This window comes from Cynocephalus volans, chromosome 7, assembly GCF_027409185.1.
Source record: "Cynocephalus volans isolate mCynVol1 chromosome 7, mCynVol1.pri, whole genome shotgun sequence".
Lineage (NCBI taxonomy): Eukaryota > Metazoa > Chordata > Mammalia > Dermoptera > Cynocephalidae > Cynocephalus > Cynocephalus volans.
Genome location: NC_084466.1, coordinates 52,215,667 through 52,234,709, shown reverse-complemented (window position 1 = coordinate 52,234,709; position 19,043 = coordinate 52,215,667). Strand labels below are relative to the sequence as shown.

At 37.0% G+C, this 19,043-nt stretch overlaps 1 protein-coding gene across 4 annotated transcripts in view; it reads right to left on the bottom strand.

Annotated features, from left to right (window-relative positions):
* Window positions 1-245: 245 nt before the first annotated feature.
* DIAPH3 (diaphanous related formin 3) overlaps window positions 246-19,043 on the bottom strand; it is a 493,080-nt gene continuing 474,282 nt past the window's right edge. For all 4 annotated transcript variants that reach the window (XM_063102549.1, XM_063102550.1, XM_063102551.1 and 1 more), the window contains one exon: window positions 246-508. In XM_063102549.1, coding sequence (XP_062958619.1) covers window positions 246-508 — 263 coding nt within the window. The remainder of the gene's footprint in view (window positions 509-19,043) is intronic.

Below are 19,043 nucleotides of genomic sequence, written 5' to 3'. Positions count from 1 at the left end.
CCACCAAATATAGAACAGATGAATACCAGGAACCATAAAAAGCATTAAAACCCATTTACCTTCTTGAATAAGCCAAAACCTCAAGTATGTAGAAAAAGCATTGCAATCATGTATTTAGCTTTATTTTCTAATGTATATCATAATTTAAAACTATATAAAGTAACTTATATAAAAGCAATTTTTTCAAGTGTTATAGCTTAGAGCATGGCTTTATATTTGGCTTAATCATTTTTTACCAGTTTAATTTATAAGGCTCGTAATCTTGCCAGCAGGGCTTCAACTTCGGGAACTGATTCATTTTTAGAAACAGAGCCAAGAAGTTCCATTTCCTTTTTTCTGTTGCTTTCTACATTACAGGCTTCCTTCTTCTCAACTGCCTTGATCCTTCCTGTAGACGTATGAGTGTCTAGATTATAATTAAGCTCCTTGGTGACTGGAGTCCTTGTTGAGTTGCAATTGATATTGTAGTGTGAACGTGACCCTTCTGTCAACTGCATTTTCTGATTTTCTACAGTGAGGAAGAAAGAAAGAGAAAACTTATCACTATGATAAGGACTGTGCATTTTATGAAATGTAAACTTAAAATAATTATTTTCAATAAACAGTTCTTAGACTAAACTAAAAACATTCAACAGAGTAAGGTAGATTTAAAATAAACACACAGAGGTTAAGAAATTGAATAAAATATAATAGATAACCATCTCAATAGCACCAGTGCCTCTTTCCTTCTTTCTTTATGCCTGAAATGCTTGTCACTTGGTAATTATCAGGGCCTGGTCTCATATCTTTCAGGTCTCTGCTAGAATGCCATCTAAATGGAGAGACCTCCCCTAACCCTCTATCTAAAATTGCACTCACTCTTTTTATTGGTCTATTGCCTTTCTCCCATCTTCTCCTTCAGAGAACGCATGACCACCACACACATCATATATTTGTTTACTTGTCCACTGTCTGTCACTTTACGAGAATGTATGCTCCAAGACAACAGGGACATTATTTTAAGTACTGCTGTAGCTTCAGTGCTTAAAATGGCCCTGTTACAAAGTAGGTGCCTAATAAATGTGTTGGGTAAAGAAAGTATCTCCGTACTCTATGACCTAAGATAAGCATTAGTTCAAATAATTATGAGATTAATTTCCTTTTTGAACCAAACCAAGGAGGAAAGTTTCTAATAAGAATTTTAAAAGTCAATAATTTTCCTTAAGTGAAAAAATGAATTTGGCAGGCAAATTGTTAAAACTTCTTAGGAGACCATGATTATGTCATAATTTAATTGTCAACTATATACACATCTATACATACATGCATGAACACACATACGCACATATATCCTTTTATTGGTAAGAGATGGTGATCTTGACTTATCAAGGCTGTGAGGAGGTGCAGTAGCTAATGATTAAATGGCTGTGGCTGATTGACTTTCCCAAAGAGACCTAGATTTTCTTTTAATTAACTGAATCTCACATTGCACAGCCTTATGAGTGATCTCTCTCATATATCTCAAACTGGTAAAAAACAGATACCCTCAATATTCATGTAACCTTGAACAGGGTTTGAAAATGGCTTCAACAAACTTGACATGACATTTAAAGTTTTTTGGTTATTCGCTGAGAGATGTTCCATTATCCCAATAGTAATGACTTTGGAGCACAAGCAGTCACTCATGACAGTGTGTTTTATGTGAGTGCTGAAAATTCCAACTGAAAACAGCTTGTACATTAAAAGGTGGCTGCTGAAGATATTTACTGCACTGTCATTTCCTGACCAGGGGCTTCCAGTGATGGATGAGTATTTTACACACTTTCTTGGACAATCTCAACAAATTTTAGAAGTATGATCACCTTTTAGCTGTTGGAAGAAAATAAATACATTTTTCCTATCACCTTCTCTATCAGGTGGGCAATTGTTACTCAAAAATCAAAATCTAATAGAGCAGTGATTTTCTCTTAGAGCAGTTTATGCTCTGTGGCTTCTAATGTACATACTGTGTTTGTAGGAAAGAGCACAGTGGACATATACCTGCAGTTCTTATGACCACATAAATTTATGTTTTTTTCTAGCACCCACCCTTCTGCCTCAGAGAGTGCTTGAAAATTGCATTTGTAGCAAAGTCCAGATTTTTAGTCAGCTTACTGCTCCTTCCCTTGACTGGTCCTATCTTCTGTCGTTTGATTTCTTGTAAACTCATTGTGACGATATCTCCAACAAACAAGTTTATTCTGCTACTGGGCAACTCTAATTGAATGTTTGATGGCAGAGAAGAGATTAAATTGGCTTAGATATGGGTCTGGAATATGAAAAGAATATGTGCACTAATGAACTATGTGTTGTTAAAAACAAGGAGATTATATATGTATGAAAAATGTTCACTAATGAGCTGCATGCTGTCAAAAACGAGTAGATTTATATATATATATACACACACACACACACATGCAAATAAAATCCTGTAGTTTCCATGGCTATACTGTATCAAGCCCAATTCCATACGTGGCAAAGTAAAAAGAATGAGATTTTGAGGTAAATCTGTGTTGAAATGCAAGCTCTACCATTTGGCTTTAAAAGGTTACATAACCTCTTCAAGTCTCAGGTTCTAATAATCAACCTTGAAAAGTACCTGTGAGGATTAAAGGAAATAATATGGGTGACACCTACTTAGAGGTCCTCTCCTTCCTCTTTCAAAGCTTTCTAAAGGAGGTTCTCCCACCCAAGGCTGAGGGCTTATTCAGAGGCGCTGACCTTTCTGACTTTCTAGTGACCGTACCAAGTGAGGCTGAAATACCATCTTATGAATAGTGTGTATTCATATAGCACCTTTATTTATAAAGTATTTGTTGCACTTTAAGTGTTACCACCCTCATTTTATAGATTGAAGGGTGAAAGCAAAAGGAGGTAAAGTCACTTGCTTAGATGTAGTTACTGAGTAAATTGGTGGCACAAGCCAAATGCTGTCTCTAGAGAGACTTGAGGCTGTCCTAAAGACATTTGAAAAGCTTTTGGCCAAAGAAAAGTGTTAAGTAATTCAAAGCTAAGTTTCATAATAACGATGTCCTGTACTTCAAAATGCTTTCTGTCACATTGAATTCTCGTAATAACTTTGTAAAGCAGATAGTATACCTATGTAAACTACCTTCCTACAGTATGTCCAAGGTCACACACATCCTGCTTTCCTTTCCTGGTCTCACTTAAATTCATGACTATAAATGTCAAGCACGACCTTAATTCCATTACAATTCCCTAGTCCATTCCCCCTTCTATTCTTTTAGACAACTATTTCACACCTTTCCTCTCTTTTCAAACCTCCAACACGTCCTCCCTCACTTTCATTTAACTCATTCACAGAAGCAACCAGAAGAGAACACCCACAAGCTCCCCCCCAACATCTCTGATCTACCTGCTGCACACACATGCATTCCTTCCCTCCCCTTAGGATCAATCAACCTTCTGTGCTCCCCTGTGAGGATGAGCCCTCAAGGTGAGCACCAGATACTGCTTCGCTTGTCTATCCAAAGACATCCCTCTGGCAGCTGTATCCTCTCTCTCCTGCACTGTAAAGGTTTCCTTCTCCCTGTGGCCATTCCCTTCAGCATGCAAGTATATAACCCCAATCTTTAGACAAAAAAAAAAAATCTCTCTCCACATCCTACTCCAGCTCCTACCTCAATTCTTGGCTCCCTTTATAGCAAAACATCCTGAAATAATTGCCCATACTTCCTCTCTTCTCACTTTTCTCTTGAAACCACTCCAGTCTTGCTTTTGACCCTTTACTCTCCCAAAACTGTTCTTGTTAAGGTCACTAATGAACTGTGTGTTGCCAAAAAACAAGGACTGCATATCCATTTGGATAGCTTTGTCCTCCTTTACTCGACCTATACCAGATCCAAGGATGAAATGTCCAACACAGCCTGGGTTTTCTTTTAGTGTTTGGTCTTTGAACTTCTTTGGAGGCTTAGATGAATAACAGTGAATGGGCCCATGCAAGCAAGAGCATTTCTATCCTTCTGAGAAAACTCAAAATAGCCGTAGGCTTGCTTTAGGGACAAAATGATAAGAGAAAAACTAAGATGGAAAACTCCTCTGTGGTTTCAGGTGAGAAGCAACAGGCAAGACGGTATAAAAAGGAAAGAGGCTGTTGCTGAGACTACTAAAGAAATAAAAAAGAAAACGCACAAGGGCTTTTGAAAGAAGGAGTTTACAGCTCTGCTAGGAATTCCTAGATAACAGTTCTTTACTCCCATCCCTCACATTTATCTCTCAGCACCCCAGCAGCCCCCATCCCAGTCCGCAGCTTCCTCTCATGTTGTCCCCAGCCATGGGAAACCAAAACTGTGAACTTGAGGGAGTCACATCTTAAATTGCAAAGCAGATAAATGAAACAGGGTTGGATGAGTTGCCTAGCCCAATGCAACTAGAGAAAATGATGACAGGTAGAGAAAGCTCCCAGGTTGGAGGTTCCTTTTACATAGAGATCTTATTATAATGCTGGTTCCTTTTACATAGAGATCTTATTATAATGCTGGTTCAAGGGCAGGTGTCTTTTGCATTGGTTTGTCATTGGTGGCTTTGTGTGGGCTAGGCCAGAGACCAAAATTCCATGCAAAAACTGCACTTAGTTTCTAACTGGCTGACTTCCAAATGACAGGGGGATGCCACAACCGTATAAGTTGGAGACAGGTCTATCTAGGTGCACAGAGGCATAAATAAATTATAATTTGAGGCAAGTGGACTCATCCTTTTCCTATGAAATCAGACAGTTACAAATACAAGATGACACACTTGGGCCCATGGACTCAAAGAAAGGTAAGGCTGGGGTTTCAATAAAAAGAAGCATTTCTATTTCTCCTCAACTCCAATCCTTACCAATACACATTTTTAAATGAAAACTAAAAATATCAGGGCAAAGTAGAATGATTGCTTAATTCTCCAAAGAGAGGAAGTTCGTGCTATTATTTTATGAATCAAATCCCAGGCTTTTTTTTTTTTTTTTTAAAGATATTACAATTGATGTCTCTGTATGATGTATTTAGGATGACTGCCAATATCCAGGGCCACAGGGGCTTGTAGTACAGATAGGCAAAGAACCAGATGCTATTTTTAGTATCTGATCAGTAAGGGGATCCAATTGGTACATATTGTATTTGCGTTTCTGTGGAAATACACAGGCTATTTTCCTTTAAGTTAGGAGGACTCACTTATTTCAGTTCCTCATATGGTTCTTACTGAGAGGATGGAATCTGGGGTCCCACCGCACCTTTTTTTCTGAAACTGAATGAAATGTTGAAAATTGTTGGAAAGTTGAATGGCTTTTAAATATAGAGAACCCACTGTACTAAAAATGAGAATAAAGCCCTTAAACCACATCCGGTGTTGGGTCCCAAATGACCTTTGGCAGAATATAGATTTGGATGACAAAGCTAAACAACAACAACAACAACAACAACAAAACAAACCCACAGTGCTGCCCTAACATTTCCGTTGTTTCTTGGTAACACAAAAGACACAAGAAACCAGGAAAGTTGCTGACTTAAAAAGGTAAATATAAATACATGCAACTTGGCATCTAAATGAGGAAATATTTCAGCCAGCAGTTGTTCCACTTCTTGAGGTAAGAAGGCAAGGCTAAGGCCCTTGGGGAAACCTTCTCAGCTGCAGGAAATATCAGTTATGGTTCAGAAAGAGGCATTATTCCCTTTAAGTCAGTATTGATCCCCCATCACATTGTGGTTCTAATGGGCACTGGCTTCTTAGAAGTGCCAACTCTCAGATGAAATATAAAATTGAGCTCCTGCCTTTTGTGGTCAACGACGAGCCTGTGGCAGCCTTGACAGGAGGAAGAATATAGAGCTCTGGTGTCCTAAATTGACTGCATCTATTCAGTCTTCCTGAAATTTGGTCTGTTCTTACAATTCCTTACATTTTGCTCTTAACTATTACTTTGACCTACTAAGTAGCTGTTTTGTTTCATCTCAGGAATGGCTTCACTTTGGTAAGAAAAGAAAAAAAAACGACCCATAAATATAATTTTAAAAGCACTGTTGGGTCTACATGATAGTAAAGTGTGTGACAAATCTATGTTTTTAATCTATGCGATACCAAAGTTAGTGCTGGCCACCTGCAGCCCAGATCCCTGTGGCTTTCCTCACTGCTAATTTATTGATGCTATAAGTAATTGTCTTCCCTTGATTTCATTTTGCTGTTTATTTTATCTTATGTATTGAAAATATATAAAAATGATAAAAAGAGCAAAAGGGCACTTTGTATATAGTTAAAATCCTTTAGGGAGTACCAGGAAACGCTTATTGAAACCAATTACCTAATAAATAAACAAAACAAGTACTCCTGTGTTAAAAAAAAAAAAAAAGACAAAGCAGAGGATGATTAAGATAAAAAAGGCACCTGTGAATAGATGCGGTAATTGACAAACTAGTACTTTCTTTGCAGAAACTCAAATATACCCATCTTTTCAGTCTTTTTCTATATCACTATCCTTAAATAAAAATTCAATGACAGCACTGCCAGTGTCCTATACGGAGCCTTCCTAATTGAGGGTACAGCTCTAGATGGCGCAGGCTCTTGAGCATAGGACATCCAGGATCAGTCCAGCCTCTTTCCTTTAAAGAGAATGGTAAGGTAAACTTTTCTATCCCACTGCTTATCTTTCTGAGTTGTAGTAGGTTACCCTCTCCATATCTGCTTCCCTCTTTCTCATCTCTCTGTTCAATTTTTAGCAATTCTCATTTGGCTTTCATCCATACTTCTTGATTGAAATTGTTCCCTACGAGATTACCAAAAGTGTCAAAATTCTTAAACTCAATGGAATTTTCTCATGCCTCATTTTCTCTTACATTTGCAACATTTTAGAATGTGTGTAATAATTTGCCTGGCTTTTGTCCCAGTTCCTGGGAGGTAGCCTCTAAAACCTCGGAATTTTGTTATTCATAGTGGGCTCCTCAGACCTATAGTTTGATACCATAAACTGACAGTTTATGCTAATGAGGTGACACATGGGTCCCTAGATAGTTTTTGGTAATGAATGGCTCGGGATGAGGTTTGGCCAAACCAGAAAGACCAGTCATGTGATTAGAGGGTTGTGGTTTTGAGCCAAGTGATATCAGCCTGATTTCCAAGGAAAGAAGCGGGGCTGGAGTCTGAATTCAATCATATGTCCAGTGATTCAGTTGATCATGCCTAAGTAACAAAGCCTCAGGACACTCAAGTTCAGGTGAATTTTCCTGATTGCCAGTACTCTGTGTACTGTCACACGTCATTGTGCTGGGAGTGATGCATCCCTGAGGACAACAAAAGCTTCATGCATCTCTCCCTTTGGCTGGTTCTGATTTGTATCCTTTTGGTATAATAAAACTGTAATAGTACGTATAGTGCTTTCCTGAATTCTGTCATTCTAGCAAATTATTGAAACTGATGCAGGTAGTAGGAACCATTGAATTTCTAGCTAGTGGGTCAGAAGTGAAGGTGGCCTGGGGACCCCGAACTTGTAGCTGGTGTCTGAAGCAAGGGCAGTCTTTTGGAGGTTTGTGACCTGTGAAATTTGGCTTAACTCCAGGTAGTTGGTGTCAGAAGTCATTGCAGAATGTTATTCATAACTTTGAATATTATTATTGTATAATTAATAGTATCAATGTTACCTTAACATATGGCTATCCTGTAGTTTGCAAACACTTTCCCCATATTCTCATTTGATTCTATTAACACCCCTGTAAGAGAGGTGATATGGGTATATTTACCTTGTTTTACATAAAGTTGAGGAAGCAGACATAACTTTCAGGCAGCATCAGAGACAGAACTCCAGTCCTCAGATGCCTGGTTGACACGTCCAGTTAGTTAGTTAGTTAGTTAGTCAGTCAGTTAGTTAGTCAGTTAGTTAGTTAGTTAGTTATTTCCAGAAAATTTATTTGCATTTATTTGATTACCAGTGAAGCTAAGTGTGTTTTCATGTGCTTATTGATATTTGCAATTCTTATATGAATTATCTGCTTAAGTTTCTTTGGTAATTTATTCTACCCTCCCAACCCTGCCCAAAAAATCATATCTGTCAGTGTGGCCATTTTTCACAGCTATATCCTTGGCCCACTTTTCTGCCTTTTCTACTTCTCTCTACCAGGATCTCACAGCTTTAACCATTTCCTCTGGGAAGAAGGCTCCACACCTGCATTTTCAGCCCTGATGACAGCTTCAATATGGTGTCCACCATGACTTCCCCAAATATTTCTACATAAATGTCCTACCATTACTTCAAATAACACATCTTCAAACTTCAAGTCCAAAGCAGCTTCCTCATCATATGAATATACTGAAGCCAACCGCAGTATCTGTTTACCACTTCTGCTATCTGTTCTTGACAGCTGTCTCAGGCTACTATGTGCTTGGTGTTACCAGTATGTGGCTTAGCAGCCATTAAGTAAATATTTCTAAAGCATGTAATTGCCTGTCAGCTAATAGATGTCACACATTAATAATTTGATCAGTTGATGGCTGGTTCATGAGGGAAGAGGGTAGAGAAATAATACAAGGGTATGATTTGATAGCACAGTTATTCAACACATACTATATATCTAATAAGCCCTTTATGTGCTATTTTAAAATTTTTATAACAGCTCTGAAAGATAGGTATTGACAAGGAAATTGGCTTAGAGAAGTCCATGAACTGCCAAGGCCACAAAGCCTTTGCTATTTGCCTCTGGCAAATTCAATCCAAATTTTAGGCTTTACAGTTCTGGGGGCACATGATGAGACCAACACAAATAGACATACTGTAAACTGGAAAGAGCACTTCACTAACTAAGATGAAGGGTTTGGGGAGAAGCCGATCCTCAGTGCTAATCACCTGGGAGCTGTATTGGAAAATAACCGCTAAATAAACACATTAGGACCTAAACATTTTTCTGAAGCCATTTCTAATTAGTATCTTACAGTGTGCTTTCAGGTATTTTCCTTCATTTCTTATATTTCCTAATTCAACATTTATTAGACATTTCGAATGTACAGATGTTTGTTTGGAATGAGTAACATATGCTATTTCTATTCCATTTCATTTCGATTCATAGAATCATGTAATGTTAGGATTAGAAAGACCCTTAATTACTTGGCAGAACCATTTATCCAGTGCTTGAATTCCATTTATTTAGCACCCTATCAAGTGGTTGTCCAGCCTGTTTGAAGCCATCCAGTCATATCCTCATAATCCCATATAGCAGTATACTCCTCCTTTGGAGAGCTCTAATGTTTTACCTTACATGTTTTACCTTATATTTAGCCAGTGTTCCCTGAAATCTTAGTCACTGTCCCTACTAATTTTTTCCACTAGGGCTGCATTAAGTAAGTCCAATTCCTCTTCCACCCACCTGCCCTTCAACTATTTGAAGACGGGTATCATATTCTCCCAACTTTTTCTTCTCCAAGCCAAACAGTTACAGTTTCTTCAACTGTTCCTCTGGAGATCATGAGTTGGAGTTAAGTCAATTTATTAGTTAATTTAGTGAGTGTTTAGCCCATTATGCTAGGTGCTAAGCCCTTAAAACATTTAGGATCCTGTCATTTCTACTATGAACATGAAAAATTATATCCATATAGCAGTTCAAAATTCCAGAAAAAAACAAAGCCAACTAGGGTGTCCTGTACTATAAAACAATACACTTATATGCTCACAGAATCTTTTTGAATAGAATCTTTAAAAAATTTCCATGTAGACTTAATACTTGAGATTGATTTTCAGTATATGCTTGGTAAGAATTTGCTTAAAACAATCTGTTTTTATGCATTAGAGAATTCAATCCTGGGATACATTTATGTTGAAGATCATTTTATATTACAGTAATTTTATGTATGATTGTACACACAGAAATGTTCCTTTGCTTCTCCCTAGCCTATCAATAAATATATATTCCATAGCCATATCAAAACAGCAATATCTTCAAGTATTAAGAGAACATCGATCTAACTGTGACCTATCCTGCTAGAACATAAGCTCCATGAAAGTGGGTATCTTTTTCTGCTTTATCCCCAAGCCCTAGCACAATGCTTGCCTCATAACTAGGGCTGAGTACCTTATTTCATGAGTGGCATCATTTTATTACCTTGTCTCACTTAATATTTTATATCAATCTTTTCCAAAGAAAACACTTTAGAATAATATTACCTGGATAGAAATTTAGCTGATGATATATTATTTTGGCTTAATGTACATTTTTTGTGCTTTCTGTCTCTCTGAGGACCCAGCATTAAGTCTAGGACAGTGCTGTCCAATAGAAATTTAATGAGGGTGATAAAACTGGGCTACACATGCAAGATAACAATTTCTAGAAAAACACATTAAATATGAAAAAAATCAGGTAAAATTAATTTCAATAATGTATTTCATTTAACATAATGTCAAATATTATTTCAACATATAAGCAAATAAAATAGTACAAATATTTTTTGGTACTAAGTCTTCTAAATCAAATCAGGTACATTTTACACTTACGGCACTTCTCAAATCAGACCAGACACATTTCAAGAGCTCAGAAGCCACTTTTGGCTCTTGGCTACCTACCACACAGAAAGCACAGGTCTTAGACTGGAGTTTCTGAAAGTGCTATTATCTGTAACATATTTTGAGTTGGATATCTTTACAGAAAATATTAGTAATAAGTAACTTTATCTTGTTGGATTTTGTACTATTATAAAGCTAATAATTATTATTAAAAAGAATTTAGAAATTATGACAAAAATAAACACTTGTTTAAGCTTTAGTTAAAAGTTAAAATTTAAATGGTAATAATATACACTATAATGGAAATTAGTATTGCTCATTTCCCCATACTTACTAAAAATACTTCTATAATTCATTTATTTATAAGCCACCATTTAGGGATTTGTAGTTCACTTGGCTGGAGCAAAAGTTACTAAAATCAAGATCACAAGCCCCACTCCAGTATGGACTAGTAAACTTGGCTTTGTTCACTAGTCAGATTGTATGCTAACCATTGCTAGGCATCAAATAAATATGTGCTATTTGAACTTCACGGGGAAATAAAAAAATCCCCAAATACATAGCTGTATTAGTCCGTTTTGTGTTGCCATAACAGAAATACCTGAGACTGGGTAATTAATAAAGAACAGAGGTTTATAAGGCTTACAATTCTGGGACAGCTGCATCTGGCATGGGCCTCAGGCTGCTTCTACTCATGGCGGAAAGTGGCAGGCAGCCAGTGGGTACAGGCAGATCACATTGCAAGAGGAAGCGAGAGAGAGAGGGGAGGTGCCAGGGTCTTTTAAACAACCAGTTCTCTTGTGAACTAATAGAGGGAGAACTCGCTCACTACCCCTTCTCCCCCAGGTAGAGCATTAACCCATTCATGAGGGATCTGCCCCCATGACTCAATCAGTTTCCAACACTGCCACATTAGAGATCAAATTTCCAAATGAGTTCTGGGAGTACAGTACATCCAAACTCCATCAATAGCCTACTGAGATTACGTCAATAAGTGAAAGATAACCTATTAATGAAATCAGTTATTACAGAAGGAAAAACAATCAAGTGAAAGAATACAATATTCCAATGTTTAGCATTTCACTGTGATTTTGTTTTGTATACAGAGGCAGAAACACATATTTCTAGGTATTTTGAATTTCTGTCGCTTCTGTAAATGGCAAAATAGACAGTGGCTAAAGATTAAAAAAACACTTATGAAACTTGAATGCTAATAATGACAAGCCTACTGCTGTTAACGTCTATGTTTTGACATATGTTTACCTAGCCACCTAAGCATAGGGAGATGAGGTTACCATTCAGAGACTATTCTTTTACTTCATAGTTCTGTACACATTTTAGTAAATCAGTGAAAATCAGAAGGATCTAACTTACTAAGTGTAATTCTCCTTCTTTCCAAAATGAGATTGACCTTTGTTCCTTGCCATTCTCCTAATCATACTGGATCAGGACCTATATTGGGGTGAGGTTCAGAGCTGCCACAGTTAGAAGCTGATAGACTAGCCTCTTTTGATTGTTCTATTCATAGTACAGCAGCATTATCTTGTACTGGATTGATGGCACCAAGTTTCGTTATGAAACCTGAAACTATTTCTAAGATTTTAGTTTCATGTATTTCTAGAGAATGAGTAAAAAAAAGAAATCTGGCATGAGTTAGACATCACCTTAAAGAGAGTAGCTCAGGCTAGTACACTACTGCCTCCTACTGGCAGTTTGAGGAAAGTGAGTGCTCAGAGGACCTTACTCAACCTTATTCTATTTACAGATTTACAGGTCATGGGCCTTCTTCCCCCAAAGGAGAATATTGCATGGGTAACCGAGGAAGAAATATGATGTTTTCTGAATTTCTCTGAATTCCTTCCCTGCTCAGACTGTTAGATCTCTGACAAAAATCCAGCATACACCTTGAGCATGGATCTTATTCCACTCCAAAAAAAAAAAAAGATTGGTTTTAAAGATAATTCACAAAACATCTGTTCTTTTAAAATTCTATCTCTCATTATTTTGTTATTAAATTTTTTATTTTTCTATTCTTCCCCTTTTCTCTGAAAGGCCTTACGTCATATCTCTAAGGAAAAGGCAAGAGAAAAAAAACTTGTATTATTTTTAAACCTTTAGCAGCATTCTCCTGAAAGAAATGTTTAAAAACTTTAAGTTATCTAAAACATGTAGGGAGTATATGACAATTAAGGGTAAATATAAAAACTACTCATTTCTAGAACTAGCATATTTGGATCAATAATTTGGGTGCTGACTGTAGAGTCCCTTGTGCTCAAACTGCAATTTGACTTCTGATGGTTTTGGCTGAGTCAAAGAATATCGACCTTCATTTTACATGTGAGATTTTTGACTGGCAAAGTCAGTCAGGCAAAGAGGACCTTTCTTAGAATGTGCTCCCTTTTAATGAGGAAAACAGTAAAAGGAATAGGTCAATGTCACTTCAGTTGTTTTCTTGCAAATAAAATACCAAGTTTGGTTCCTATGAAACTCCAGGCTGCACTGAGATATTTGAAAAATTGGTTTCTGTAAACAGCTCATTTTTAATGCAGCACTGGCTGTGCCTGTGCTTCCTAAGAATTTGTGGACATTCAATCGGCTCAGACCACACAATTCCCTCTTTCCATTTACTGCTATAGATTCCTGCCTAAGGCATCTCTTGCCAGCAGGGACTGTTTCTCCTCAAAGACCTGCTTCCACTCATCTTCCTGGGGCTTTGGAGCACCTCCTGTCTCTATGGTAACACGAAACACAAAGCACTAGAAATGCACCATACAGCAGGCAGAAAAGAAGGAAATTAGAGTGCAGTACTCTTGGTAATCTAAAGAAGGTGCTGACAGCAGGAAAATGGACAAGGAGGACAAGATGTAGTAATTGTTAGTTGTTCCATTTCTCATACATCTTCTTAAAAGAGTTACAAGTGTTATTAGTACAGAAGTGGCTTTAAGGTATATGCAACTTTATAATTACTGTGGTATTTGAAATTAAAAAAATCATTGGAGACCCCCATTAGCCATAAATGTCTAGCAGTTTATGGCTTATTAAACTATTGAGACAAGTAAGTTTTCAGTAATTTGAGATACAAAGTATAAAAAAAGTTCACATCCAATATGGCAGTATATTTTGTTAAAGACAAAGGAAAATATGTTACTATCACATGGCAGAATGTTTTCTTTTTTATTATTCAACCTTAAGATAATACAAATTTTCTTAGCTTTTTTCAATTTCGGGCATCATATCAAATGTACTATCTGTTAGTTCAATGTTTCAGAATCATCAGAGGGTTTATGTTCCCAAACTGTTGGTCACTTTCAACCTGTTTCCCGGTCACAAACGGCACCCTTAACTCAGATGAGGTGTCTCAAAAATATGGTAGAATATATAAGATACAGTAATGCTGTCAATTAGAACCTGACAATATTCAGTAAACCCAAACATTTATATTAAGAAAGCCATATTATTCACATAGACATCTAATAAAAATATACACTATCATATATAGGTATCCTATCAATATTTTAAAGATATTTCATGTAAGCCTATGAAATATTGCTGAACATTGATGGTAGCTTCCTATGAACTTGGGTATGTCTCCTAAAAATGCTGTAGAGATTGCTTGGCTCTTAGACCTCAGAGTACAACCTGTGGACACATTTCAAGTACCTGCACTCATAGATTAACAAAGTTGGTTTTGAACTATGTTCTTTGAGGCAGTAATCTGACAATTAGACTAGCATAACTTCAGGTAAGTTAATCATACATTCACTTGTAGAACTCTATTATTAGGATCCAAGAAGATTTCTTTCCTTAGTGTTTTTTGTTTTTTGTTTTAAACTCAGTCAACTGAGATGCAACTATAAGCTATAGCCACTAGAGGTCAGACAGTTACACCTGCCACCAATCATTAAATTTTAGTAGGTATTATAGTATCTTGAATAACTTTTAGTGCCTTAAAAATCATGGAACATAGTACATTCTTTACAACTATTACAGTATATTGCTATGTTTGCTAATTATTCTATTTCTAAAGGTCTTAGATTTTGCAATGGTACCACCCTTCTGTACTGGCTCTCATTTTATTTGGAAGAGGAAAGACACCATTGCAATTAATGGAATCTACAAACTTTTGCTGCTAATGGAATTTCATGACATGAAAAGGCCTCTGTCTGGAGAACACAGAAGCAATGTGTTCTGCAGTTTTACCAAGTCCATTTGGTAACTATAATCCTCATTAACCTTCCAGTCTCAATCATTTTATTTGTCTAATTTAATATCTTGTGGCTGTTTTCTCCTTATATATACAAGTATTATTATTTAACACATTTATAGCCTTACTCATTAGAATAAAGATTAATTATAATGAGGGAAGGGGTCACTCCATATCTTTCCAGTGAGGTTTACTGTGTGACACACCAAAAATACTTTGTTAAAAAGCAATAAAACTTTCAAATATAACACAATCCAGAAATAAAAAAGTCAGATTTAGTTTTAACAAAATTATATTTACTTTCTCACCATCTTATTAACAAAATAATGGTTTTCAAGTTTTTTTTCCCATTTCTGGGCTGTTTTACAAAACACTGACTAATAATAAAAATAATACTAACATGTTTGAGCACTTGTTAAGTGCCAGGTCTGCCCAAGGTGCTTTACATGAATCATCATACAGACTAAAGAAGTATGATTTTTATTCTTGCCAATTCACAAATGAGGAAGGGAGGCTTTGAGGGGTTAAGAAACTTGCCCCTGTAATAAGGCAAGTTAGGGTAGAGTTCTGATTCAAGCCCAAGTCTTCTGATTCAACTCCTGGCTCCAAACCACAGCACTGTTATTTAACACTTTAAAACTGTCAATGTTGAAGGAGAAGCAGACAGTCTTCCCTTACTAGTGTGAAGAACCAAAAGGGAAATAAGAGATACTTTATTTTTATCAATAGTGTTTCTGACGAATATCTTAAAAATCTATGAGCTCACTAGTTAAATAAAATCAGGAATATTTATTTCCAGAGATTTTGCTTATATGGTATAAAGTGCTGTCTATACTTATACTTTCTATATAACTAGTTATTCACAGAAGTAACAAAATCTATGGCCCAGATTCACTAGTACATTAGAAAATACTCAAAGCTACTTACATTTTAATAAATACTACCCAATTTGTACCTAGAAGGTCCAGGGTTGTAAAATTATTAAAATGAGCTAACCACTCATTTCAAATAAAAAAAAAAAACCTCAATTTCTCTTAAAGTTTTAGCATTATAATTTTCTCTTACTAGTAACCCATGCTTTAGGAACTACTATTCCTTTAGGAAATGGTGCCATTTCTTTATTTCATCAAAATTTTTTAAAATTAGCATATATTGATTGTCCATATTTATGGGGCATCGTAGTTATATTTCATATGTGTATATAATGCCTGATGATCAAATCAGGGTAATTAGTATATCCATCATTGCAAAAAATTATCATTTCTTTGTGATGAGAGTATTTGAGCTTTTTTCTAGCCATTTGAAAATATACAATAAATTATTAATTACAGGTGGGAGATGCTGCAATTTCTTGTAAATTCTTTCCAACTATACTTAACACAGTGAACTCTCTATGTATAATACTACCCCCCTTCTCTATTCCCCAGGCTTAATCGTTATCTATCATAATCTATGATCCCCCTAATCTCAAATGCCACCTCCTGATTTCCCAAAAGTTTGTGATGCTACATTCCATTGTACTTCTCTCATTATTTCATATCCTGGTCTGCCAGGTTATAGTTTTTTGGGCCCCTGCCACATGCTTAACTCTAGTGATAAGATCATAATCTTCTCGGAGTCTGTGTACTTCCCATTTCTCGTGGTGTTAAAAGAAGTGTTTTACATGTAGATGTGTCATATTTCATTGTAAGATTCTATATTCCAGAGGACAGAGACTGTTTCATAATTATTTGGTATACTGCAGGATACAAGATGGACAATATACTTTCATTCATTTAGTCAAAAAATACTGAGTATAAACAGTATTGTAGGTAATGAACAGACGTCCCGGCTTTCAGGAAGCCTACAATCTAATGACATCAATATATCTATAGAGATATTTGCTTATTACCTTCCCTATATATAACGAGGAGAAACAATAAGAACAGCTTGAAGTGTCTTGAGTAGTCAATTTTACCTCTTTCTCTTTTTTTTTTTTGGTGGCTGACTGGCACAGGGATCTGAACTCTTGATCTTGGTGTCTCATTTTTTAAAAATGCTATATTGAATGTGGTACATTTTAGCAAAATTAGGATCTATGTGTCTTAAATACTAAACACAAATATTTAAGTCCTGTGGCTATACTAGATTTTGAAAGAAATGCACAGAACTAGGGTGGTGGTGTCATCTGTAGCAGTGAGTGGTGAATGAAGGGAAAATAAGCAATGTGAATGTAACAGACTAAGTAGAGGAAATCTTCTAAGGAGAACTAATGAACTATGATATTTTGGGGACTGATTGAGAGAAAAGAGATGGGAAAAATGGAGGCTATGTAGAAATGCAGGTATGAAGTGATCAGATCTGGAATAGTTTATAAAGAATGAACCAGACAGGATTTGAAGAATAACATATGAAGGAGGAAGTGGATTTGTAAACAGAAATGCTTTTGTTTGAGACACTTTTGTTCCAGATGTAGTTGAGAATGGTGGCTGCCTCCAATGGTCTTTTACCAAGGTTAGCCTCCTATTACTTTTCACATTGCCAGTACTAAGGGGAAAAGAATGACCTGAATTCTTCATTCTACGTGGGCCTTTCCTAAGAGATGGGCGCTCCAGTTTCCCATTCTCTTCAGTCAGTCTGAAACCAGGTCAAAATCGCTTTGGCACAGGAAGTCACTTCCAGGGAAGCGTCCTTATCCCCACCCCTACACCTCACACCACTCTATTCCTTTCCTACACAGCATTAACCCTAAGCATAATTTGTTTGTGCAATGATATATTTAATATCTATCACCTTTACTATGCCAAAGAAATCTTTCACTAGGTCTTAATCCAGTGGTAACGATGATAATACTACCTCTTCCTGTGCGTCTCTGTGTGTCAGACATGATAAGGAGCTTTAACAACATTTCCCCAGTTAGTTCTCACATACCAGTGAAGTTGTTGTGAATATCCCCAATATATAGGAAAAAAAAAAAAAAAAAAAATCAAGGCCAAGAGGCCAGCTATTATCTGTGAGACCCTGACAAGGTTCCTGGTTTGCAGCTGCGACTCTCTTCCGGGTCTCCTGGAGAAGCCTCTGCCAGTCTCTTCTGGAGAATTAAAAGCCCTTTTGTGGGAGGCAAGGTAAGCTTTATCCCCTTCCCTAGTGTCTCTACAGACTTGGTTTTAACTGAGCTTACTGCCTTGGCACAACCTTTTGTTTATCAAGCTGTATGCTTATTGATTTGTTTGTTCTTTGGATTTACATGAAAGAGAACCAAAAAACAATTTTCTCTGGCTCATCTGGTTAGTTGCAAACTATGCATTTGTGACTACTTAAATTAGAGAGTACTCTATTATGGGGTGCGGCCCTAGGGCTAACGTTGGAATCCTGCTGACGTTGCCAATTGTGGAGCTAGGGCTTATGTCTGGAATCTTGTTTGTGACACGAGTTGTAAAGCTAGTTGACCATGCCAGTTGTCGGGCTTTATTACCTGCCAGTAATCCTGCACCAACTGGGCCGATTGTCGAGCTAAGGCCAGGTCTGGGGCCCACAGACCCCTCAAGCCCAATCACAGACTTGGTCACAAACCCTTCACATGCCAGGCTGGATCCCCAGACCCCTCACACGTCAGGATGGGTCATCAGACCCCTTACATGCAGGTCTATGAGCTAGGTAACTGGCCAAAAAGGTCCTTGGAAGCCACAGGTTGGAAAGCATGGCTGTGCCCGCCTACTTCACTAAAACTCCTGTCTCTCTGTCTCTCTCTCCCCCCATTCCCTCCAACAAGAACAGCAACAAAACTAAAAAGATACACTGGCGCACATGCGCACCAACTCCACATACACACACAATTTGCTTGCAAAGGATGTGCTAAAACCACACCCAACTGGACCTGAGGCGAGGGCCCTGACCAAACTATTCTACTTTCCCAACACAGGGTTAGTTTATATATAACAGGAAAAATTGTAAGGGTTTCTCCTTGGCTCCATCATTCACTCCTCATATTCTGGAATGATTCTCCTTCATTTCTTTAGACCTCAGCACCTTTCTTTGTTTCCTGGGGATGATTAAAGAAGCCAAACCTACAAAGGATTTTTATGACAAAAACAATGTATGTAAAAGCTCATGGAAAGGCGTTCTCTCATCACAAATTTTCAACTATTTGGGTCTCTTTTCTGATGGGTCAGTGATAGTCCTAAAGACAGATAACTGGTTTAAAACAGAGCCAGGAATGCTTTGGGAATAATTGATCAAGATATATCTTTTAATGTAGTAAAAAACAAAGATAGAAGTTTCATTTTCAGGACTTTCAATGTTATCTCTCTCATTAGCAAACTGGTTTATGCTCACATGTAGTATCATTACATTGATGGTTATAGTGAT